The sequence below is a fragment of the Phodopus roborovskii genome, unplaced genomic scaffold (assembly GCF_943737965.1).
Source record: "Phodopus roborovskii unplaced genomic scaffold, PHOROB, whole genome shotgun sequence".
Classification (NCBI taxonomy): domain Eukaryota; kingdom Metazoa; phylum Chordata; class Mammalia; order Rodentia; family Cricetidae; genus Phodopus; species Phodopus roborovskii.
Genome location: NW_026126418.1, coordinates 44,119,742 through 44,146,132, shown reverse-complemented (window position 1 = coordinate 44,146,132; position 26,391 = coordinate 44,119,742). Strand labels below are relative to the sequence as shown.

General features: G+C 38.8%; 1 protein-coding gene across 23 annotated transcripts in view; it reads right to left on the bottom strand.

Moving 5' to 3' along the window:
• The window catches only part of Baz2b (bromodomain adjacent to zinc finger domain 2B), a 213,283-nt gene that overhangs the window by 88,957 nt on the left and 97,935 nt on the right, over nucleotides 1–26,391 (bottom strand). For all 23 annotated transcript variants that reach the window (XM_051184605.1, XM_051184617.1, XM_051184621.1 and 20 more), the window contains 2 exons: nucleotides 16,487–16,630; nucleotides 12,368–12,418 (listed from right to left, as the gene is read on the bottom strand). In XM_051184605.1, the coding sequence (XP_051040562.1) occupies nucleotides 12,368–12,418; nucleotides 16,487–16,628 (193 nt within the window). In that variant the 5' untranslated portion in view covers nucleotides 16,629–16,630. The remainder of the gene's footprint in view (nucleotides 1–12,367; nucleotides 12,419–16,486; nucleotides 16,631–26,391) is intronic.

Genomic DNA, 26,391 nt, shown 5'->3' with positions numbered 1-26,391 from the left:
AACTAAAACAGCAGTGTTATGGAAAATTCCAGAAGTCACTGTAAACATAATCAATATAAGGAACAAGTAGGCAAAACATATAATCTTTAAAATCAGAAAACAAACCAAATCAAAGATGCTATATAGGCTGCTTTTTGTATGCAAAAAAAAAAAAAAAAAATGTTGTTAATCTTTCAATGCTACAAAGTTGCTGCACCATGTCCTCAGTTCTTTAAAACTGCCAACATGATTTCACACCATTGCAAAATTAGCCTCTGAGTTGTAACCTGTAAAGCATGGCTAATCATAAAAAATGGTAGGTCATTCCAATACAGCTCTCTTGTAAAAATGGCATATATCAATCTAAACAAACACAACTAAAACCCCTGTAAACTGAGTAATTATCAGTTAATAGGTGAAATTCTTAATGATATCAAAGTTTAAGTATTTTGAAACTCAAAATGAGCAATGTATAAATGTATAAATGAGCAATGTATAAACAAAAAAAATCTATAGTTAATATGGATTCAATATTTCTCCCCAAATAATTATTTCATTAGTATATTCTCTTATTTAGAGACATTAAGCTTTATGTTTTCGTGTGTAGAAAGATAGATGAAATCAAATAAACTTAGTCATTTGTTTATTTGTTTATTTTTCAGGGTTTACAGATTTTTCAGGGTTTATAGGGTTCTTCTGTATAGTCCTGGCTGGCCTCTAACTCCGAGATTCACCTGCTTCTGCCTCCTTGGTGCTCGAATTAAAGTGATCACCGCCAGGCTTTTGTTTTTCTTGAGACAGGGATTCATAATGAGGCACAGGCTAGCCTCAAACTCACTATGTGGCTTAGATTGGCATTGGACTTGAGGTCTTTCTGCTTCAGTGTCTCAATGCTGGGATTATACGAATGTACAACTAACCTAGTTTATTTTTATTTTTCAACTATTTATTTTGAGATTATTTTATATTGAAAAACATTGCAAAATTAATAGCAAGTTCCTGTAGATGCTTCTCTAGCCCCTCCTATGCTAACATCTTACATGACCATAGATCAGTCTTCAAAGCCAAGAAATTAACCTTAATTAACTGGGGGGGAAAAAAAAACCAGCTTTAATCAGATTTCCCACTAACACTATTCCTTTTCCCAATATTCCAGAATCCCACATTACATTAAATTTTGTGCTTTTAACTTCCTTCAGTTTGTTACAATTTCTGTCCCGTGTTTCATGATGGATAAACCAAAGAGATCTGAGTGTGTCTAATGCTCTGTAATGATCAGAAGAAATTCTACATCACTGAGAATGGTACTCAATGGACCCTTCTCAGAATGAGACGCTCAAGGCCCAGGGTATTCCTATGTAGCATAGGTGATATTAATTTTGATCACTTGTTAAACTGATGCCTGCTAGGATTCTCCATGTGAAGTTAACTATTTCTTTTCAAGCATTATTTTTATGAGGAAACAAGTCATTAAAAGCAGAGGTTGCTTTGGGAACAAAAGCTATTAATTTGTACCACTCCTATCTTTAAAAGTTAATCCCTTCTCTGTAATAAACATTTTTGTTAAATCTACTGAAAGAACTTAGAATTCATTTAAAATACTAAAAAGCACACAATATATATTTTAAAATTCAAATATGATTGTATGGTATTATAAAAAAAATAACTAGGATTAATTTTAAAATGTTGTCTCTTCAATAATCAAGAAAACCAGTTTCCCCAAACACACAATATGTATTTTAAAATTCAAATATGATTGTATGGTATTATAAAAAATAAAATAATTAGGAATAATTTTAAAATGTCTCTTCAATAATCAAGAAAACCAGTTTCCCCACACTGAACAGAAACTGTTAATATCGGCTTTGTAGAAAGAACACAGGACGTGTTCTTTACTAAGGCTGTCATAACGGCTTACATGATTAGGTGGATTAGAACAGAAACGACTGCTAGAGGTCCAAGGTCAAGATGATGGCAGGGTCATGCACCCTGGCTAGCTCTGATGCACTAGGAAACATGTGTTCCATGCTTGTCTCCTAGGCTCTGGTGGTTGCTTTGTCCTCAGTGAGCAAATGGCAAAGGACAGTCACAGTAGAACTAACTACTCACTAACTTCATTTTAACTGGATGACCTCTGTAAGAGCCCAGCTCCAAGTAAGCTCATGTTCTGGAGCACTGTGAGCTGTGCTCTGACACTTCATTTTTCCTTTGTAACAGGACAGGACGATCTAACCCGTACCACTTAAGTTATCAAAATTACTTGGACATACTTTTTTCTTCAATAACTTTTTACTAAAGTCTCAAACAAAAATTACAAAGTTCTTCTGGTAGACATTAAAATAATATTTCAAAAATGCTTAGGTCCTTGGGTTGAACCTCTCATTAAATGTACTTCATTTAAGAAGTGGTAGAAAGGGGCTGAGAAGATGGTTCAGCGAGTAAACATGCTTGCGGGGCAAGTGTGGTAGTGAGCTGAGTGTGTCACTAGAACCCATGAGGAAGACAGATGACGAGAGGTGCACACCTGCAGTGCCCTGTGCTGGAGCAGAAAAACGGGTAAAAGGCAAGAACTGACTCCCAACATGTGTTCTATGTGATTGTGCACGACAAAATGAAGAAATGAAAGCTGAAAAATGGAAAGCCTTCATCGAAGATTTTCAGAAATTAACAAAATTAACAAAGCAACTGCAGAGAATAGTAATATACAAATTCTCAGTGTGTGATATAAATCTTGAAATTGGCTTTATCTACGAAACATCTAGCCTCTGACTGTAAATGTAAAACCGGGTTGCTTTTTAAATGTGCTTCATTCAGAGTTGGTTTTTAACTCTGCCTCTTCAGCATAGTCAACTGATATTTGTCACCAGTTGAAAAGGAGTAAGTGCTCTATTCATATGTATTAAATAGTGCTAAACTACACACAAACAAGTTACTTTCCACTTGGGTGCAGTCATAGTTTTCAACAATATTCAGAAACACCAGCTATGAACTCTCTAGGATGCTGTTTTTATTGGGGGCTGGCCCTACCACCTGACACACTGAAGAAGTATGTCATACATTAATGCTGACACGTGCGCCAACAGGCAACACCCGATGGTATCATTTCAGCTATGTGTTCCTTGTACTGTCCAGTGAAATACATGCATAATCATTGGGATCTGACTTACGTCAGCTGCTTAGCTAGCCCCTGAGATTAAGCCCTGCAAACACACAGTCTTGCCTAATTGACTAAGGCTCAAGTGAAACAGGTCACAGGAATTCTCAATAAGAAACATATTAATGGACATTCATTTCCATATCCTAAAAGTTGCTATTATAAATACTTCTAATTCAACTAAATGCATATTTTCCATATAAACAATGTTAAACATTAATAGATTTAAAGGTTTTTAAAATTCAAATGATGCTCTCTAGTGTCTCTCTTGCTTCCTTGGAACAAGTCTTGGTGACAGATTGCTCATGAATTTGATGAGGTCACTGGTCAGTCTGCATCAGACCTGCGGGTTATTTACTGGGATTTGATGCAGCTTCATGAAGTCATTCAGTTTGTCAGTGCTGTTCATGCACATAGCCAGCAGGACTCCTTTGTGGTGTCCATGCTCTTTTGTAAGGTTCGCTTATGTTTCACGGTGTCAACAGATTTGAAGCACATGATCTGACCCTGATTTTTTTTTGGGGGTGGGTCACCTCCTCTATAGTTTCAAAATATCTGAGAAGAGACGCCCTCTTTTTGCTACATTTGGGATACTTCCATCAAATATCCCTTTAGATTTTCTATTTACTTGAAGAATATGCCCTGGCAGAAACAGAGGACAGATGTAGACCTGAAAAGCCAAGACATAGCTGTACAATTCATCACTGGCTTAGAGAGCTGGAGTGAAGATGCTGAAATCAACACCTCACCTCCGGTATTAAACAGACAAGGCCCAAGAGACTCCCCAGCCTCTGCTGACAGCCCAGTGACCTGAACACTGTCTGTGCCTCCTCTAGCTGCTCCTCACAGTTAAGGATTTCACATGGATGTGTTAGTGAGCTGGGACAGGCAAGAGGGATGACACTGGCTTGTTGTGTGACATTCTACTGTTGCAGACAGAGTTCTCAGCCCCTTGGACCTCAGATGATGAAAGACCCACTGTCCTCACGGTGGGAGCCTCTGAAAGCACTTTACGAACTGCAGGAATTGGAAGCCATTCCGAATCTTCCCTTTCACCTTTGTAAAATGCCACATCCTCCTCCATAAAGCAAGCACACTGAGCACTTGTTTCTGATTGGGAACAAATGAGAAAGGAAATACTAGAGTGCCTCAAGCCTTTATAAATAAGGGAAGCCACTTAAAAGTTTTCTTGCAAATGACCAGATGGCTGGAGATAAATATGGTTTTTTTCAAAGCTGTATATGGCTGGTCAGCTGATTTTTTTCACAGTTCCTTACAATGTCACTCTTAAAGCTTAAGTCTCCAACTGAAATTTGCATAGTCATTTCATATTGCCAAAAAAGTCCATAGCATAGCTTAGAAAATTTGTAGATCCCTAACACCACCACCACCACCACTGAAGTATTTTATTTACATCTTTGTGTTATGTCCTTAGGAAACCTGAGGGTTTCCCTGATAAGATGGTCAGTACAATGAAACCAAAGTAAACAAACACACTGTTTTGTACTTCCTGGGCCTTTTTGCACTGCACATCAATCTGGGTTGATCACTCCATGTCTACCCTGCCTGTGGGAATCACAACACCACCCACCAGTTCTGTGAACCTCCATGATTCCATTGAGTAATGTAACAAGTTTAACACCTTTGGTTGTGGGCCTGGCCTTTAACAGCTATGCCATCTCTCCAGACCTAGCAATGTAACAAGATTTATCCTCACACAGCCTAAGAATGTATGAAGCAGACCTAACAGGAACCTGGCATTTAGTGTCTTTGGGGCATTGCTGATGTGTGAAGACATCAGCCAGGACATCCAACACATCGCTATATTAGAACCATGGAAGATGGTGGAAAGAATCAGAAAACTATTAGCTATCTAATTCAAGTCCTAGTCCCACGAAGTTCACCACTCCTTCTCTTTCCTCCATAATGATTTCTTATGCATTCTGTGCCAGGTATTAACTGGACACATACTATAGAAGGAAGCAGATAGAGTCCTTGCCCTTTAGACATAGGGAAAGGATGATAAACAACATCAAATGTATAATTACACATTGTGAAGAGTTCTATGGAGGAAATTAATAGGTGCAGGGGCAGATAATAGCAGAGCAATTACCTAGGCACTATGATCAGTGGAGTCATCTATAATTAAGGTCAGTATTAGTCAACAGTCTTCAGAGACATGGAACCTGCAGGAACCAATGATTTATTATGACGAATCAGCAAATAAAATTAGGGTGGCCCAAGAGAAAAGCTGGTGGAAGAGAGGGGGGGGAGGGAGGGAGGGGGAGGGGGAGAACAAGCTGATGGATTTGAGTCAAGGGAGAAGCTTACACCTCAGATGAAACAGCTAGGCAGTAAAAACAAGTTTTTTATCTTTTCACTCTGTCTAGGTCTTGAGGAATTGAATGACACTCACCTAAACTAGGGAGGGCAATTTTCTCTACTCAATCCACAGATTCAAATGCTAATCTCAAAGAAAACCTTGAAGACTCATTCAGAAATAATGTTTAATTCGAGGCATCCTACATCCCCAGCCAAGGGGGACACAAACTGTACCATCATACTGTGTCCGGATAACTGACACAATACATGAGAAATAAACAGCCACAGGAAGATTTTTCAGACAAGATGGGCACATCCTTTCAAGATACTGATCTTGAAAAAGAGAACTTTATACTTGAAGAAGTGAAAGGTCAAGAGGCTGAAATATAATGGATCAGAATGAGAAGCACCAGATAAATGTGATGAAATAGGGAAGGTTGGGTGAAGGACCCAACCTTATGTATTTTGCAGTTTGAAATACACAAAACATCTTATTCAACCTGGCTATGTGAAAAGGTTAATTTGATGACTTTCATGCCTCAAAAGCTCTTGGGAAAGACTTGCTTCAGGTGAAGAAGCTATATTTAAAGACTAGTTAATATGCAGCTTCTTTCCTTTCCTTGACTTCTACTCCCTCAGATGGGTCTTTCCTTTCAATATTTTAGTGCCAATAAAAATCCCCATTAAAATCTTAGTGTTGAATAGTCTGGTTTGTATCATTTCCATAAGTGACAGCATTTTGATGCTTACATTACCTATATCACACAGAGTCTCTGGAATCTGGGACCTCAGGTTTTAAAAAAAAAAAATTTTTTTTTTGAAAAAAGTACTTTACTTTTGAGGAAACAACTTCCAATACTGGAAGAGGACTGAGGCCGCCACAGTCTCCTACACACAGTGGTAATTTTTTTCTAACAAGATTTTAACTGAACTTAGGAAGGAAAAACACTGGACAGGTCAGGTAGTGTACCATTCTAATCCCAGCACTTGAAAGATAGAGGTAGGAAGATCCTGAGTTCAAGATCAATCTCTACTACACAGCAGGTTTCAAGGCCAGCCTGGACTAGGCAAGAACCAACTTTATAAAAGAACAGTAACAACACAGAGGCTGGGGATGCAGCTGCTCAGTCAGCAAAGTGCTTGCTTGAAGACCTGAATTAGATTCCTAGCTCTAGGTGTAGTGCTGTGTGTCTGAAAAAGAAAGGAAGCTCCCAGCAGGCTTGCTGGTCAGCCAGCATACCAATTTAGCAAGCCCCAGGTGAGACACCCTGCCTCAAAAGACAAAGTAGACAGCCCCTGGGGAATGTCATTTGAAGTGACCTTCAGCTTTCTCTTGTAAGCTTCACACACCAACCCACATGCACACTCGTGCACACTAGTACACACACACACACACACACACACACACATACACACACACACAAGCTATCAGAAAGCATCCAAAAGCAGAGAAAAGCCAAAGGAGAGTATGTGAAAAATGGTAACAAAAAGGGGGTAAGAAGTGTGCATTGGTGGTTCCCTATCCAATCATGCTGCATAAATCTCCCAGCTGCTACAGAAAATAGTGGAACTAAATGAAAACAAGCCTAGGTACATGAGGTACAGAAGTCAGAATTGAGAGCTAAAGATCTGGGAATCTGGAGGAGTAAAATGGTGGTGATGAGTAACCACAAACAACAAAAGCACAAATGCCTAGCTGTGAGTCCTCCCCATGAATGGAAGAGCAGCTGGCAAAGAGCATGCAGAAATCTACTCTTGAAAGGCAAACCCGTGCCCTGCAGATCTGTTGAACTGGACACTGCTTTGCTGTCCACACTTTCCAGCATGGCTCAGGAAGCAGTCTCACAAGTCATACGACAGAGTCCAAAGCGGGCAGAACAGCAGAAGGGAGGGGTAAACATAGAAGCAGGGAAACCACAAACACGAGACTCATTTCCTCTTAAAACATTTGCTGACCGACCCAAGCACTTGCAAATGCAGAGAGACCAAAGGGAGCTTGTCTGCAAAGATCAGCATGCAGTGACCAGAATATGACAACAGCAACAAAGTTTCTGATCACAATAAAACCAAGCAAGCCAACGTTTTTTAAATGCACATGTTCAAAATATATTTTTAATGGAAAAAGACAATATTTTAAAATGCACAGGGTTGCAGCTATGGCCATACTATACAAGGAAATGCATAGCATTTAATACATATTTAAAAGGACAAAGGTCCCATATATATGAAAAGACCAGGTGGTGGTGATACACACCTTTAATCCCAGCATTTGGGAATCAAAAGCAGGTGTATCTCTGAGTTAGAGGCCAGCCTGGTCTATAGAGTTCAAGAAAGCCAGAGCTACAGAGAGAAACCCTGTCTCAGGATAGATAGATAGATAGATAGATAGATAGATAGATAGATAGATAGATAGATAGATAGATAGATAGATAGACAGACAGGTAGATGATAGGAATAACACCAACAAAAAGAGAAAAAAGAAAAGGAAATCACACTAATTAAAAAAAAGACAAATAATAAAGATAAGACATAAATCATTGGAACAGAAAACAAAGGCTTAAGGAAATTCAATCAGACCTACACTTGATGCTTTAAAAAGATCAATGAAATCAGTATACCTCTACAAAAGGCATAACTGTGATTATTAACAATAAAAAGAAAGCATCACATTTCGGGCTCATAAAACAACAGATGAATTCCTTCAAAGATACCAACCAAACACAAAAGTAGCCTGCGGAGTCTGCGTATTTGATACTAGATAGCAACACCAGGGCATCTGGAATGTAGAAAAGTGACCAACCAATGAGCCCATCCAAGGTAAAGCTATGACTCAGTATCTTATAACAACAAAAGTTTAAACATAAACAACAGTCTCAAAGCTTAGATGATTTTATTGCTAATCCTATCAAACATTTAGGAAAGTAAAAACAATTGCATACTCATCCAAAACAGTAGGAATGGGGACTGTCACAAACAATTTCCAACGGAGAGTGACAGGAAGAGAAAAATGGAGCAATAACCCTGGTGAGCACTCGTGTAGGCTGCCTAATAGAATTTCAACAAATCATATCAGCAATGTTTTAAAAGACCAATAGAGCATGATTAATTGGAAATTGGTCCCTGGATGCTATAATAATTTATCATATAAAAAATTAGTCAATTATTTCACCTTGTTAGTGAGTTAAAAATCAAGGCTGTGTCAGCATCTCACCAGATACAACCATGTGACTAAATCTATACTAAATTAAATAAAAAAATACTCAAAAGTCAATGTCTTTTATTATCAGTTCTATTCAATATTGTACCAAACAGCAAAAGTTCATGAAGAAAGAAAGAAACAAAAATTACACAGATTGGAAAGAAAGACTACCCTACCACAAATTAGTGAATATCTGGATAAAATATATTAGCATATACTTAGAATAATCTCTAGCAATCCCAATCCTGGGATTTACCCAAGAGAAATAAAAACACATGTAAACACAAGGTCTTGTAACTAGAACACTCAAAACTGTCTCAAGCTAAAACACTGTAAAGTCTATTATCATCAGGTGAACGATTACACAAATTCTGGCAGAGTTATAAAACAATTTAATTGTTAACATAAAAGAATGAGCTACTATATAAGCAATAATAGAACTACTTAAAAAGAATTATGAAAGACACAAGCCACAAAAGTACACATGACTTTACATAATTTTCATTAAAGTCCAGAATTAATAAGAAGTGGCCAAAAGCTGTGAAGGGTTGGATAGAATGTGGGGGCTACATGAGTACACACAGTTTTCCTTGTGCGTATTTACACTTTCATCATGAACTGCAGGGGACAATCTAAACCTGTCTGCTTATCACATTCCAGTGTTAATAGACTGTGTGGTCTCAGAATTCTGGAGTTTTTTTTTTTTTTTTCCCTTTTCCCCACTACGGTGAGTAAACTCCAAGACAAAGCAAGAGTTTATTTCCCCAAATGCCCAAATCATTCAAAACAACCTAAAGGCCTTGCAGGCTTTCTAAGAAATTAATTCTTTAAAGTTTTGTACAATGTGTTTTGATCATATTGACTTCCCCTCCAGCAATTCTTCCCAGATCCACCCACCAGTTCCCTACCCATCACATGGCTTCACAACAACTGCAAGCAAATGTGGAAATTATTACTGTATGTAAACTATAACTAAGGAAAAGACCAGGAGTGAGAAGCTTTGTTTGTTACCTTCACTGCTTTATGAGAGGAATGAATTAAAAATGACAGATCAAGCAAGGAAGTGGAGTGAGCACTCAGGGCGGACTGCAATGACGCAGAAGGGGGCTCTGGGACACCTATGCAGGTGACAGTAGGCCACAAAGAAAGCAGCAGCTGAAGCATTATTTTGAAAGCTTCAACTGGAATTGATATGTGAGAGTAAAAGAAAAAAAATATGGTTGAAGGGTGAATGTAAGAAAAACTGATTTTAGTAGAAAAGGAAAACTTTTGGTTTGGGTTTGTTCAGTATGATAAGGTTGTTGAGATGTCTATAAAACATTCATACAAAATGCGTACAATGAGGATCTAACAAAGCTCAGAGTTTTCATTCAGGTACATTTAAATGAAGAAACAGCCAAGAGATAAAAGACCTCAGAACCAAGACCTAGGAAAATTCACATTTATGAATGAAGTAATCCATAAGGAAACTAAATTCAAATCAAAGTAAAATAAAACAAACCAATCAAACAAATGAATAAAAATCTTAAGAAGCAGGAGCTAGAGAAATAATTAAAAAAAAAAAAAACTTAGAGTGGTATCCTGGAACCTACGAGAAAAGATTGGTCAGTTGTCAACTGCTAAGTGAGGGGATGTGTGGAAGGCAGGTTCTACTGTGGGCTGGAATATGCACAAGGCAAGGAGACAGAAAGCACATGATGCTATCCCTTTGAGAAAGCAGGATTGTGAAACCTTGAGCAGGAAACACAGCAGGAGTCAGAAGAGTGTTTGGAAAAAAGAAGGCTTTGGGAATGTCCTCCTTTTAGGACAGGTGACATAGGAGCACCTTCTCAGACTCCCAAACACGACCCAGTATAGAAAAATTAGTAATAATCTTATAAAGGGAACAATTAGTATTTACGTTTCCTGTAAGAGTTAAAGGCTGTATTTCTTTAAGGCTTTTATTGTACTTAATTATTTTATTACTCAAAGAGTATATAGGGAAATGGACAGCCTTCTTCTCATTTTGCTTCTCTCCTTCTCTTCTCTGCCTCTCACCTTTTCCATTTCACTACTGGGGTTGAAATCAAATATTTTCTAAGCATGCATTCTATCCATGAAATACTTTACTAGCCCTTTGGAATTTAGACAGCTGCCAAGTTGTCTGAGCTGATTTTCTGGAACTTACTATGTATTACAGGCAGGCCTCTACTTTGTCATCTTTCTGCCTCAAACCCCAGGCCAGCCACTTATTTATTTAGGAAAGGGCAGGAGGGAGGGTTGGAGTCTAGATTGCAAGTAAATGGTACAACCCTGAAGTCAGCAGTTATGTGTGGCTAGAATTGGACCAGAGATGACTTCCTTAACAGGTCAGTTAGGCAGCAATATTCTGAAGTTGGTCATAGGAATCAGAGCCAGTTATGCTGTAGTTTTCTAAGTACTCAATTAGTTTAAATTTCATTCTACTTAATATACTTTTAGTGATTTATGTTATCTTTAACTGACTTGACAGATATTATAACCAAAGTCTAATGGGTAAGAATCCCAAAACCCAAAGGCTAAATTCAGCCTTTCACAACAAACAACCTGACACCTAACAACCATGTGCTTTTCTAAGTAGTAGAAATGAGAGTGCTTATGTTAGAACAGCAATGAGACAGTATTGTGAGGTAGGGCATTTGAGAACTAAGTTGGAAGAGCTATTAATCTTACCAATAGACTAATGTTCTTATAAGAAAAGGTTAAAAGAACTATGTTCTGTAGCTTTTGCCTCCCAACTCACACATCCCCTCCTGTAGACTCAAGAAGCAAAGGAAATTCACAGGGCTCAGATGTCTCCTGAAACTTACAGGATTCATAAAACTCCTCTGGAAGATAATAAAATCAGTAATGACTATTTGGGAGACTGGATGCTCCAACATGCAAAGCTACCCACAAGTTACGGACAGAGCTTCAGGGATGCGTGTGGCTTTCAAGAGTTATCACCCATTCCAGCGTGGGACTTTGATGATGCAGCTGCAATTGAGTCACCCAAGCTCCTATAATAATACTTTACCCACATTCCTACAAGTAACCCAAATATAGCCCACTAGGTGAGCATTGGGTGAACTGTTTCTTTGGTCTGCTGTTGCTGCCCTATCTGGAGTGAATAGATGTTTGCTATTTCTCCCCAGGAAAAGTCACACACTGCCACCTTCTTACCTTTCCAGTTTTGCAGTGATTTCTTGAGGGTGTGACCCTTATCCCACTGAAAAAGCTATACAACAAAATGTTTTGTTCCCATTTCTACAACGTGAGAGATCACGCAGCAAGATGATGCAATCTCTGAGGAAAAAGGTTTCCAATGCTGTGGGTTGGATATGGTTTGTCCCCTGAAATGTCATGGGTTGGAAGCTCAGACCTCAGTATGTTCAACGGCATTGGATCTCTAAGATGTAGAGGCTAATGGAAGACTGCTTGGTCACAGAGTACCTCCATCATAAGTGATTAATGTAGTTTTCATGGACAGTAGACAAATATAAAGCAATGCCCTTGGTCCCTTCTCCAAACAACTACTTCCCTTTCTACTTCCCAGCCACGTTTAAGCCAGGGATCATTCACCTATTACATAGTAATGTTTAGACTTTTTATCATCAGAGTGAAATGCCATATAAGTCTCTTTTCATATAAAGGACTTGGTAAGTACTGAGCTAGGATTCTGTGATACTAACACAAAACAGGTGTGAAACACTTACCAGACACTGAGTCGGGAGGCCCCTTCATCTTGGACTTCCCAGCTTCCAGAACTGTGAAAAAAAAAAATTTTAATACTTATAAATTACTGACTCTGTGATACTTCATTAAGTCAAGAGGTTAGCAAAATTTTAAGTGTAGAAATGCTTAACTTCAGATGCAAAGCAGGATATTTTTCAAAAAGCAACCAGAAATAAAACTATTTAAATTGGTTCCATCAAAGGTGGAGGTTTTATTACCAAAAGATAATGCAACAAACAAACAAACATATACACACATCGGAGTGTGAAAAGTTGTCTACATACGTATAATTGAAAAGCATCTCATATATAAGATTATTCATAAATAGTGAAATAGAGTGACTCATTAGAAATATGACCAAAGCCCTAAACAGGCACTGAAAATAAGTGCTGAAAGCTAAAAAAATCTCACAAAAAACTAAAGCCACCTCAAAGAAGCACTACTTTACTGGCAAAAACACCTGACATCTGACAGTGCCAGATGCTGCGTAGGTCAGGGTTATAAAACAAGACTGCAGAGAAGGATATATAATGGGTACCAGAAGTGTGTGCTCCCATACATCAGCATCTATACACAATGATGCCCCTAATGGCAGTATTTATCACCGACAAGAACTGGAATTCTTTATTTTTCTTTTATTTGTTTGTTTGTTTGTGTTTTGAGGTATGGTTTCTTTGTGTAGTTCCTGTCCTGGAACTTGTTCTATAAACCAGAGATCTGCCTGCCTCTACCTCCTGAACGCTGAGATTTAAGGCCAAATGTCTCTGGAGCCTTGTTTCTTACCCCATTTCCAGTACTCCCTGGGCCCTCACTTTCATATGGATAAATGTAAACATCCGACTATAAAAATGAATAAATTTTAGGTCATCGTCACACTGATGCCACACGCACTAACACAAGTGTCATCTGAGAGCACTGCCACTACACCCAACCATTCTTATCAGTCAGGGTAAGAAAAGTGTGCGGTGGTGGCACACGTCTTTATTCCCCACAAGGACCGCTGTGAGTTTCACACCAGACTAGTCTCCAGAGTGAGTTCCAGGACAGCTAGGGCTACACAGAGAAACTGATTGGGGGTTGGGAGGGAGAAGCAGAGTGAGAAAATTAATGGCTACAATTTACAAACCATCAACTATGTGCTGCTCATTACTTCATTTATAACAATATTGAAAGCAGCTGTTACTCTTGCCTTATACACGAGGCAACTGAACCTTAAGAAAAAGTAAGTTGGGGCTGGAGAGATGGCTCAGAGGTTAAGAGCACTGGCTGCTCTTCCAGAGGTCCTGAGTTCAATTCCTAGCAACCACATGGTGGCTCACAATCATCTCTAATAAGATCTGGCGCTCTCTAGAACACTGTACACATAATAAATAAATTAAAAAAAAAAAGGAAGGAAGAAAAAGTAACGTAAGTCATGGAGCCAAAAGGTGGACAAACCAAGGTTTGATCTTTTGGTGCCCTTGCTTTTAATCATTACATTATTCTGCATAAATTCTTATGCACATCATATTTAGTTCTAAATGTTCTGTCACGGACTACTCCCTCGCTTGGGGTCCTTCTTTTCTCTCTCTCTTTACAAGCCAGCTTTCCTTCCTTCCTAATAGAACTCCATTTTATTCAAGGCTGTAATATGGTCTGTTAAAACCCATACTTCCTGTCCTTTGAAGCCAAGACTATCACTCACATAATTCTGATTTAAGAGATCAAATGGAAATCTCTAGGTGGGGTTTCTGGGGGAAAGCACTCATTCTATTGACAAGAAACCCTGGCTTACCTCCTCCCCCTGGCCTCCTCTGAAGAGCTGTTCTACACATACCATCCCTCATGAAGCTTTGAGGTACAATGTGAGAAGAAAAGCCTCCCACTACAGGAGACAGGTTTAAAACCTGGAGCCTCAGGATCTTATGACATTCCTGGTGCCCATCTGTGAGTAGTATATTTCCCATGATTTCCTGTCATAGTTAATCATTGCTATATCTAACATATATCCTGTTAGCACTGAGACCTTAATCGCCTTGCCATTTCCTCAGTGTACACTGACCCGGCACACATTTGCAGAGAATAGCAATAATGATATACACATTAATTTTAAAGATAAGCATGCCTACTGTAGCCTTAACCATAGCAGTCTTTACAGATTCTGCCTGTGATTTACCATTTGAAGGAATCTATCTCCAACAAGGACACCCACTGCCTACAGAAAACCAGCAGAATATGGCACAAATTAACTATTACTTAAATTTCTTAAAGATTTATCACGGTATTAGGTCAAATATCCAAAAATCTCAAACAAATACACTATAATGTTGATTTATTCAATCATGTTAAATGTCATTCTCTCAGCTTTAACTTGGAGCCAATATGTAGGTAAGGATGTGACTATCTGTAACCCTGGTATGGTGTGCATCAATTGCTGTTCTATACAAAGGCTGCAATGACAAGTACCTGCCACACTCAGGGCAGAGAACAGGTAGTTTGGCTTTGCTTCAATTCCTGACCAACAAATATCCTTATAGGCACTTGGATGAGTGAGCTGAGTCCTCCTGTTGGCTTGCCTCTTATTCATTACAGTTTTTGTTTCATACCCATGGCTTGTTAGATGTGATGGCTCATGCCAGGAATCCCAGTACTTAAACCAAGGTGAAGGAGTCTAGGCTACATCATTAACGTCATTAGACAATGTTGTAAAAAAAATCTTCAGGGAAGAGCTTTTCATGTTTTAGAGTCCATCTTTTAATGCCTTAGTTAACTGTCCTTATTTAATGCACATAATTTATGCAATACATTTGTTCAAAATTATTTTTTAGGAACAGGTGGTGCTTTCTTTTTTTTAAAAAAAATCATTCTTTATGAGAAAAGAAGTATTTTTCTTTTCACAAAATCAATAAAACCCATATGCTGATAGCCCTAACTATTCTTACTGCCATATCAAATATGGCAATAAAACCAAAGGTACGTTCTAGAGAGCAATGTTCCATGGGTGCTAAACGTCCACAAATGTTATTGCTGCATATGCCAAGAGGGCAGGCCTTGACACTCCTGAACCTACTGCATCATTGATCCACAATGCTGACCTGGACTTACTACAGAGGACACCTGTGCCACACAAAGCTCTTGCAGTTTACTGTGCCTCTGCGCAGGAGTCTCACATGATCTGTCAGTACCCACGATAGCAATAGCCTAATTTAGGAATGAGTATAATTTCAGACCTAGGGAAGGAATTGATTCAACAGAAAACAATTGGGCATCGTTGAAGGTCTGAAAGCAAACTCAACATAGACTCCTCAGATCATAAAGGGATTCCTATAAGCACTACCATCAGTTAAGACCATAGGAAATTAAACTTTAGATTAACTTTTTAAAAAGAAGAATGAAAGATTTCTTGAGGTTTTTTAGTATTTTATAGATGGAAGTTCTGTTTTATTGTTCTCTATAGATCAAACTATTGAGGTCAACTGTTACATGATACATGTTAGACCCCTTGTTACTCCGTGATTTTACCTTTAAATGGAAAAACATTATCAGATAATACATAGGCCAAAAACAATGAACCAAGTAAGACAGGAAAACAGAATTGACGAAATCATATTAAGAAGGAGTCTTCTCAGGCATCTTTGTGTTTGAAGACAAGAAAAAAATCGATCGGTACATACATGTACTTAGCCATGCTGGAGTTGAAGGAAAGGCCTTGTGAACATTAAGCATGATCTCTACCTCTAAGATATAGTACCCAATCTAAAACACTTCATTTTAAATATGAAGTAAAATATTATAAATGTTAAAAAACAAAGAATAATTAGCATCAAGGACATCTCTGTTTCTTTCCTCTTTCTTATGCCTATGATTCTACATTTACCAACATATTGGTTATATGGTTATCAAGAAATAAGACAACACTCTCTGGGAAGAGTTACAAGTGTGCAACCAGGATTAAGCAATGCTTTCCCAGAGTAAAATCCAGGAAAAGCAAAAAGATTACACATTTAACCCAGAGAGCATTCAACAAGTCAAGAGAACAACATGCTATTCATAGCTCAAGGTTACAAATACAAAACCCTGCAATAACTGTGCTCTAAAATCGAAATTAAAAAGATATTCACCACATGGGTTGACCGTAGAGCTCAGTGAAGCGGCTCCCACGCAAAGGCCGCTTTTGGAAACTGCTGAAGCCACAGAAGGAGCAGATGATGTTGCTGTAGCAGAGGAGGCTGGTGAGGATGGCAGCCGCTCTCCAGACTCCATGTCTACAACAGAAGGAAAACGCTCCATTAGTCACAACTACTCAAAAAATTAGACATGTTAGTGCATTTTGCTTATTTTTTAAGTATAAGGTAAAACATGGACAAAATACTCCTATGGCTTGAAAATAGAGTAACCCTGCCCAAACTCATATAGCTTGAGTGCTCAGTGTGAGCAGAAGAGATAGAGCCTTTCCCATGGGGCTGGGCAGCACCAGGATGATTCTCCCATCCATGTTTTGTGAAGTGGGTAGCTTTGCATGGAGGACACCTTACATGGCAAGCTGCTCAGACTGCCTATCTACTTCTCAAGCTTCAGAACTCCTATAAATCATTCTGTCCTAGATGCTGTTGTAGTAATAGAAAGTGAAAGAAGATGGACACTAGGAAGCAAGTTATTTCATGTTTGAAATGGGGCTGTGCTCAAGCTCAAATATTCCCACAGCTGGGACTACAAGTGTGTGTCCCTGCAACTCATCTGGAAACAAATTCCTTTAATGAATCACACAGTTTGTGTGTCTAAAATTAGCCTAATTTTATACAACTGTGTAAGGCCATCAACTTGGGAAAATTAATTTTATATTCATATTCTTTTCAGAGTTCTTCATAATCTCAAGTGCAACCAAATTCTGTATTATCATAAAGCAGCAGTTCTCAACCTGGGGATCAAATGTCAGATATTTATGATTCATAACAGTAGCACAGTTACAGTTATGAAGTAGCAACAAAACATGAGGAACTGTATTAAAGGGTCGCAGCATTAGGAAGGGTGAGACCCACTGTAGTAAAGGATGAAGGCATCACAGACTGAGTGTGGAAGCTACTTGGGAGGCTGAGGGGGAAGGTCCACTAGTGAAAGGCAAATTTGAACAGGGAAATCCCTTTTTAAAAGAAAGGAAAGGCGAGTAGGAGAAGAAGATAGAAAGGAGGGAGAGAGTAAGAGCAGAAAGAAAACACCAATTTGAACAAAGTGTATCTTTATCCTCTAAATCTAGATAGATGCATATTTGTATGTCTTACATTCAGGATGCCTCAGTCATTTCCAGTGTAATAAGCCTTCCTTATTACCCTGGGGGGGGTAGGGGGAGAGAGAAAGAGATGCAGAAACTGAGACACACAGAGAGACATCAAAGACAGAGACACAGAGAGAAAGACAGACAGATCCTGTTTAGAGTTTTATCACAGCCAAGTTCCCATTATGATTTCAAAATAGCCTTAGTGTGCCATGTTTATGATGAATGACCAAATCACTTCTTAGTATCTGTATTAATGTACTTGGCTGCTGTAGTTTCAATCTTTCATAGGTTTCATTTTCATTGTGATGTGATATACAAATTTGAGGACCTAACGTACTATGGTCACTTAAATGCATGTATTGATCTCACAATTAAGCAAAGAAATCACAAAGTTTATCATGCTTTAAGAAGTACAAGTTACAAGAAAAAAGAAAGACAGTGCTCATCTATTAGTCAATTTATGATTAGTCTCATGTAAGCTCTCACCATTTCAATAATCTTGTTACAAAAAGGTTTCTGTATAATATACCACAGTGAATTAACACTGATACATATCTTCAGTTCATTTATATATTAACACTTAGACTACTTAAGACAACGTAAAGTACCATGTGAATACGAAAAGCACACACTTCCTGATGGAGTAATCATACAGGGAAGGGTAATCTTGTGATGCTCTAAGCATCTTGAGTGAGACCACTTCATGACATGTCTTTAGAATTCAGTAACTACTCTAATTTTCCCAGTCAATCACCTCTTTAGATGACAGTACTATGGCAAATATGTCCATGTATTATAGAATCTCTATCAGTCTTTGCCTAGGGAAAGGACAGAGGTGCTACTGATGGTTGAATAGACTAATGTTTAAGGACTGGTTTGGATCAGCTACAGAAGCAAATGACCTCTAAAACATGCAGCCAAGGCCTTTGCCGGCAGCTTCTTCATGAATAACTTTCATCAATTCTCTAAATAAATAAATAAATAAATAAATAAATAAATAAATAAATAAAAAGACAAACATGAATTGTTCACCTAGAATGACTTCGTAGTAATGAAACACATTACTCTGAACCAATGAGATATCTGATGACAACTCTTATCTGTGTAGAACACTAGGACTTGGAGTTCCTTAGGTGGGATATTGAGAAAAATCACATAGTATCTCTGAAGTACTTTCTAAGAAATAATGTGAAGATGTAGTTGAGATCAAAGGAGAAAATACACATAAAATACTGAGGGTCTAGCATTCACTAACAGCTAGCATCTAGTTATTGTTGTTTTAGATAAGGCCTCACAGTGGAGACCAGGCTGACTTTAACTCAGGGCAATCTTCCTGCCTCAGCCTTCCAAGGGCTGAGATTATGGATATGAGCCATCATGCCCAGCCTAACTTGTCTTAATAAGCAAGTATTGGTTTATATGATTACCAGTGGATATAGGTGGTAGTAAAAGAAACCAAAGGAATATATAGATTGTTTTAAAGTGCCTATTAGTATTTATAGGTTCCATAAGTCCTTGTCAAGATCTTATGTTGTTTAACCAGATAGATCCTGTGTTACCCACAGGATAGCCAGCTTCTTTCCAACAATGAGAACCTGTTGTGCTTTTCTGTGGTGACTTCACTTTCCCTTCAACTCATAACTACCTTTTTATGTGGAATTTAATCATGAAACTATTCAAATAAGTTATAATACAAATTCAGATGATAGTCTGTTGTTGTAAGCCACTAGTCAAATACAGTATTTAAGATTAAAAATTTAAGAAAAAAACTATTAGGAAAAAATCATTTGGACGTCTAAGAACAACCTACTTCAGATTTTACTGGGGCAGAGAGTCCATGTGACATCCTTGCTTCTGTAAATGCCTCTCATTCTGACCCTGTGCTTTAAGAACGTCCTTCTCCTTGGGATCCAAATCATCACCACCCGATACATCGACTGTGTCTTCAAAACTAGCCCATATTATGACAAGATTAAAATGAGTACACTATAATAACAGGATTTCCCTTCCATACCATATTCTCCTTTGGTAGACTATAAAATATAGGTAGGTCTTTTAATTTGAGGCTATCTATACATAAAATTACATAGTTTCTAAGATATAACTTAAGACTTTATTTAGAAATTTAACCAGGTCCAGTGATGTGTGTTTACAGTACCACCTGCCCGGAAGGCTGCGCTCAGAGAGTTAAGACCCAGAAATTCAGGTATACTTTAAGCAACATACCAAGATGGAAGGCTGAAATAGGAGGGAGGAAGGGAGGGAGGGAGGAAGGGAGGGAGGGAGGAAGGGAGGGAGGAATTAAACTGAGATAAAAATTACTAAAACTGATAACATTTTTGTTGTTGTTGTTTCTTTGGAGACAGGGTTTCTCTGTGAAACAGTTCTGGCTGTCCTGGAACTCAATTTGTAGACCAGGCTGGCATCGAACTTACCGATCCACCTGCCTCTGCATCCCAAGTACTGGGATTACAGGAGTGCACCACTACCCGGCTTATAACCAAAATCTTAACATATGATAATGTAGTATAAAATTGGGGACTGAAGGGATGAGTCAGTGGTTAAGTGCACTTTCGCACTTTCTGCTCTTCTGGGGACCTGAGCTTGGTTCCCAGCACCCAAATCAGGTGGCTCTTCTTTGATGGAATAACTCCAAACAACAATAACATTTTTGTTTGTTTGTTTGTTTGTTTGTTTGTTTTCTTGAGAAAGGGTTTCTCTGTATTGCTTTGGAGCTACCCTGGAACTAGCTCTGTAGACCAGGCTGGACTCGAACTCACAGAGATCCACCTGTTTCTGCCTCCTGAGTGTTAAGATTAAAGGCATGAACCACCAAAACCAGGCTCGAGTCTAATATTTTTAATTTTTCCAAATTATATGAAATTATAATAAATGGCATGCAATCGATTTTCATCATAATACTCATAAGACAAAAGATAAATTTACTTCATTTCACTAAAATGATCTTTATAACAATCATGAAGACATGTTAAAATCAGAATTCGTGAAGGCCACGAAAACATTTCTCCCTGTAGGATGATTTTATGTACAAAAAATGAAGACGAAATCAACCATCAGACACTCTTGTTCAAATTCATGTACACTAAATATTCTTTGTGTAGCTACAGGATTTATGAATGCTGACATCTGGTAGTGATAAACCTGAACAGGCACAATAGGGAAGGGAGACCTGTTGACTAAAACTTATAAATGTTGTCATCTATCTTCCTTCTTTCATATATACCAATATTCTACTATTAAAAAATGGAACTGTATGGTCTGGGGCTGTAACTCAGGGTGGGGTGCTTTCACAGCATGTGAGGGGCCCTGGGTTTCATCTCCTCACTGGGGGTATGAGGAGCTTTTTAAAGGCAGTTGTTATGGCAAGTACCCACAAACTTAACTTTGGGAGGGAATCACTTGATCCCAGGCGTGTGTAGGCAGCACTAGTTAGACAGCCATCTATAAAGGAACAGGCGTTGATGGTTCTCTAAGGAAATGCTTATTCAACAGTGATACTAATACTCCAAGAGTTCTCTGTGGGAATCCAAAGGCAGAAGCAGACTTAGTGAGCCCTTCCTTTTTTATATAATGCCAATTAGGAAGATTACCAGGAGACGGTCAGTCCACTGCTTCTTTTACCTTGGTAGATCCACAAACACTAGCATGCTACAAGCTCATGGTTTTCCATAGTTTCTGACAAATGCTTTTAATTCAAGTATTTCTTCTACAGCCACCAAGCAGGGAGCCTGGGATCCCTGCAACCCACATAAGGCGGAAGAAGAGAACTGACTCCACAACACTGTCCTTTAAACTCCGTATTTGTGTTCTGTGTGTGCACACACAACAATAAAAGTTTTAAATTTTTTAAATTAAACAGTTGGATAGATAAAACTCCAAAACATCAGAAAGGAGACAGAAACTATGACCAAACAGCAAACAAAAGTGTTTCTATTAAGAGAGTGAGGGAAATATGTGGCAAAAAGATCTTACTGATTGAACAGCAGACAACATGACTATGAATAAAATATATGCATAGGCAAATAATTAGAAACATTTACCAGCGGGGTGGTGGTGATGCACACCTTCAACCCCAGTACTTGGAAGGTAAAGGCAATAGATTTAGAGTTTGAGGCCAGACTGGTCTACAAAGCAAGTTCCAGGACTGCCAGAGCAACACAGAGAACCCCTGTCTCAAAAAACCAAGACATCTACTTAAGTTAAAAAATGTTATCATTGCTGGGAAGCCAGCATGGGACTGACTCAGGCCCCCCTGAATATGGGTCTTAGCCAGAAGGACTGAGCAGTCTAAGAGACCTCAGACAGTGGAGCCAGGATGTATCCCTGGTGCACAAAAGGACTTTGTGAACACATCCCCCATGGAGGGATAACTGCCTTAATCTAGAGACAGGAGAGAAGCCCTAGTCCCTACTTCACATGACCTGTCAGATCTACATGACCCCAACTGGATGGCATTCCCCTACATATGAAATTGGAGTAGGGGGATAGGAGGGGAGGGTGTTTAGAGTGCATGTGAGAGGGCAGAGAGGGTAAAAGGGAGGGAAGGAGGGAGGGAGGGGTGGAGGAGGGAGAGAGGGAGGGAGAGGGAACTGGGATCGACATGTAAAATAATAAATTAAATTTTAAAAAATGCTTTAACTCCAAAATTTAAATTGAAGGACAAGTTACTGGGGAAAAGGATTTCTATTTTTGTTTCCACAGAAAATGAAAAGATGTGGATTCCTTCCAGACTAATGTGGTTTGATCACGCCAGACCGCCTGAAACAGAGTACAAGGTGATCCTACATTCAAAACAGCTGAACAAAGCAGCCTTACAGACTACAGCCAGGATTTCTGCATCTCCTTAGAATCCCCCATGACAGCGCCCCTTACCAGCAGGAAGTAGTTTGGAAAGAACGACGCCCAAATTCCCAAATATTGTGTATGAATGTTTGTTTTCATTTAATTGGACTTTGTTATATAAAATAAAATAGAATAATAATAATAAAAAAAAGAAAGAACTGAAGCAAATGAAGTAAAACAAAAAAAATGTTATCATTTCAAGTTACTAGGTAGGCTGACAATTTCAAATACAAATACATGAAATAATTTATCCCTTTGTCACTTCACACTTTCAATTATAGGATGACCAAGTACATCCTCAAAAGAAGGTATTTGGTGATCAGGCACTCTGTGCTCAGTCTAATTTGGACAGTCTTGGATTCCCCTAAATGTTAGCTTCTGTGCCTGAAGACTGAAGTAAACTATCCCTCAAGTCTAAAAGAGTTTTTACAAACTTGGTAGTTCAAAAACAGAACAGCCCTCTCCTAAACAAAATTCCCAAACCAGGTGTGCTGGCCCATGCCTGTCATCCCAGCACCTGGGAAGCAGAAAGACTACCACAAATGTGGGGCCAGCCTGAGCCACAGAGCAATTCCCGGTCAGCCTAGGTTATAGAGTAAGAATCTCTCTCTCTCTCTCTCTCTCTCTCTCTCTCTCTCTCTCTCTGTGTGTGTGTGTGTGTGTGTGTGTGTGTGTGTGTGTGTGTGTGTAAGTTGGCCAGTGAGCTCTGAGAATCTGTCTTTGTCCTTGTCTCTTGACCCCAGCCTCACTCTGGAGTTACAGACACAGGTTTTGAGGACCAGCATTTTCACACTCTGCCAACTGAGCTTTCTCCATGGCCCAGTGTTGCCTTTTTGGTTGTATTCCCCCCTGCCTTTTTGGTTGTATTCCCCCCCCCCCCATTTTCAAATACACACCATGCTAAATTACAGGTTCTGTAATTTAAATCTTTTAAAAATTTGCTCTTGAGACCTCAAGAGGACTGAACATGAGAAAATAATCCAAAAGCAAAGCACTGGTTTTTATACTACTCAGTAAATAATCTATCCAGGGAGTTTCCTTTTCTATTCAAAAGATTAACTATTTCTTTGAAATGAAATATTTGTAAGGAAGAGGTTATCCTAGACACACAAAATAGATATGTGGGAATATTAACAGAGGGTCTGAACAAGACTTAATGTCTGTAGATCAACTAAACCATAGGTATAATCTATGGCTTTAACTACTGACTAAGCTTAGAGATGCCTAACAAGGATACAAAGATTTGAAAGATAAAGACTGACAATGTCTGATTAACCCAAACACAAGGCAATGCAAAGGACAAGCAGGAGACAGGGAGCATTGTTCGACTAAAAAGAAGACAATTAACATTCTAATAGAAACTGTACTGGCTGCTCTGAAAACAGCAGCAACCACGGTAGGAAACAACTTATCATCTAAAAGTGGATCTGCCCTATATACAGCATACACACAGTTTAAGAAATAAATACTGTGCTCCTCTCAGGAAGAAGAGGCAGGACATACATGATAGAGGGAGAAACGCTTCTAAAGAACAAACGATTAAAAATAATGAACAGCATATTTAAAATTTTGGCTTTGTCCTCATCAACCTAACAACAGGTTTGTCTTTCTAATATTACAACTTCCCTGCTCAGAATCGTCAAAGGCACTTATCTAAAACGTACTTACAGAAACAAACGGATAACATATAAAGAATAGTCATTGGCATGTTACAACCGCAAATGAGTAAACAATATATGTCTATCAATAAAAACTATTCATGTTTGAACAAACAACAGCTTTTTTTTTTTTTTTTTTTTTTAAAGCTTTAACCCCTTAGAAATCATAAAATCTACATAGTGGGACCATTTTTTTAAAAAGCATCAATATATTCTTGGGCATTGCTAAAGACCACTGGAAAATATTCATCTGTCTATGGATTCCCAGTAATTTGTGTTTTTTACCAGGAAGAAGAAAATCTTTTACTGTGATAAATACGTTTTACTTGTTTCTGTTGTTTGATTGTTGTTTTACAGACAAGAGAAAAAAAATCTTTTGCTGTAATATAATTGTTTGAGGGACGGGGTTGCTGTTTGTTTGGTTTTTCAAGACAGATTTCTCTGTGTTGCCCTGGATATCCTGGAACTTACTCTGTAGACCAGGCTGACCTCGGACTCATAGAGATTCACCTGCCTCTGCCTCCTGAGTGCTAGGAATAAAGGCGTGCACCACCACCACCTGGCTCTTTTATAAAACTTTTAAGTGATAAAAATTTCAGAAAACCAGTTTATAGCTTCCACCCAGCTCCATCATTATGCTGTTGAAAACACAGGGACTGGCATGTAACTTAGTGTTTTGATATGTAAAAGACTCCAGCTTTAATTCCCAGAAGTCATTACTCCCCTACACTAATATAAAAAACCTTAAGTAGGTATGACTCACAGAAATAATAGCTGGCCCAGAAATCACATATGTTATTTACTTTTAAAAGATGCTAAAATCTAATCAAGTTCTCTGATATGAACTGTAAACTAGAAATTTAAGTTAAACAAGAGTGTTAAGCTCTCCTTGAACATGAGGCCCATGCCATTAAAGGGAGCCCATGTCCTGCACTATCTAAATAACCCTGAGACTCAGGGTAGAACCAGGTACAACAGGGATGGATGGATGGATGGATGGATGGATGGATGGATGGATGGATGGAAGGAAGGAAGATAGGTGAGTGGATAGATGGACAGAGAGACAGACAAAGAACAGTGTGCTACAACATCGACCAAAAGCAACTTGGAAAGGAAAGGTTTATTTCAGTTTATAGCCAGGCCATCATCATATAAGTTGGGGAAGAAACTTGGAGGCAGAAACCATGAAGGAACCCTGCTTACTGACTTATCCTGGCATGCCCATGAAACTTAATTTAATTTACTTTTTGCTGTTTTGTTTTTGTTTTTTCAAGACAGGGTTTCTCTCTATATCCCTGGCAATCCTGGAACTTGCTTTATAGACCAGGCTGGCCTCAAACTCACCAAGATCTGCCTGCCTCTGCCTCCTGAGTGCTGAGATTAATTAATGGTGTGCCGCCACCACTGCCTGGCTCCAACTTTCTTAAAAACAGACCAGTCCCACCTGCCCAGGGATGGAACCTCCCACATCCATCACTGATCAAGAAAATGTCCTACAGACTTGCCCCCTGACAATTCCTTAACAGAGGTTCCTTCTTTCCTGGTGTCTCTAGTTTGTGCTGAGGTGACAAAAATTAACCAGTAAACAATTGGCTGGGACAATGACAGAGCACATGCACAGAGAAAAGGAGTGAGTGAACTTCATGGGTAAGAGTGCAGTTAAGCCCAGATTCTTCTCCTTAGACCTATCCTTCTGAGTTCCTTTCATTCTCCAAAATGTTTGGATACATACCCATCTTTTTGTTTGTGTTTCTGTGAGCTATCTTCCTTGCAACCTAAAAAGGCTAGTAGAAATTTCCTGAACAAATATCATGCCACACTTACTTCTCATCACTGCTCAGGCTATCTATATGCCTGAGATAGGTTTCCCTTCCATAGTCCAAACACTGCATTCCAGTAAACACAGACCCAAGAGTCTTTTCTTATTTGTCTTTAACTGTAGTTGTTGCTTCTTAATTAGCTAAGCATTCTACTGCATCACTGATGTCATCTATGATGAGATGAGGATGGAGGCCAGTCATACTGCAGCCTACAGACTGTGCAGTACCCAGGATCTCCTTAATATTCCAGGAAGTTCTCTGGGTAAAGACTGAGTGCCGCATCTGCTGGGCAGCACCTGACAATCTCAACAAAAGTGGTATTTCCACTGTTTAATGTTTGTCTGCTTCTTTCTGTGTCTTGGTGGCTCCGATGACCAGGTGGAGGCAGGGAACACCACCTCATCTGGGCC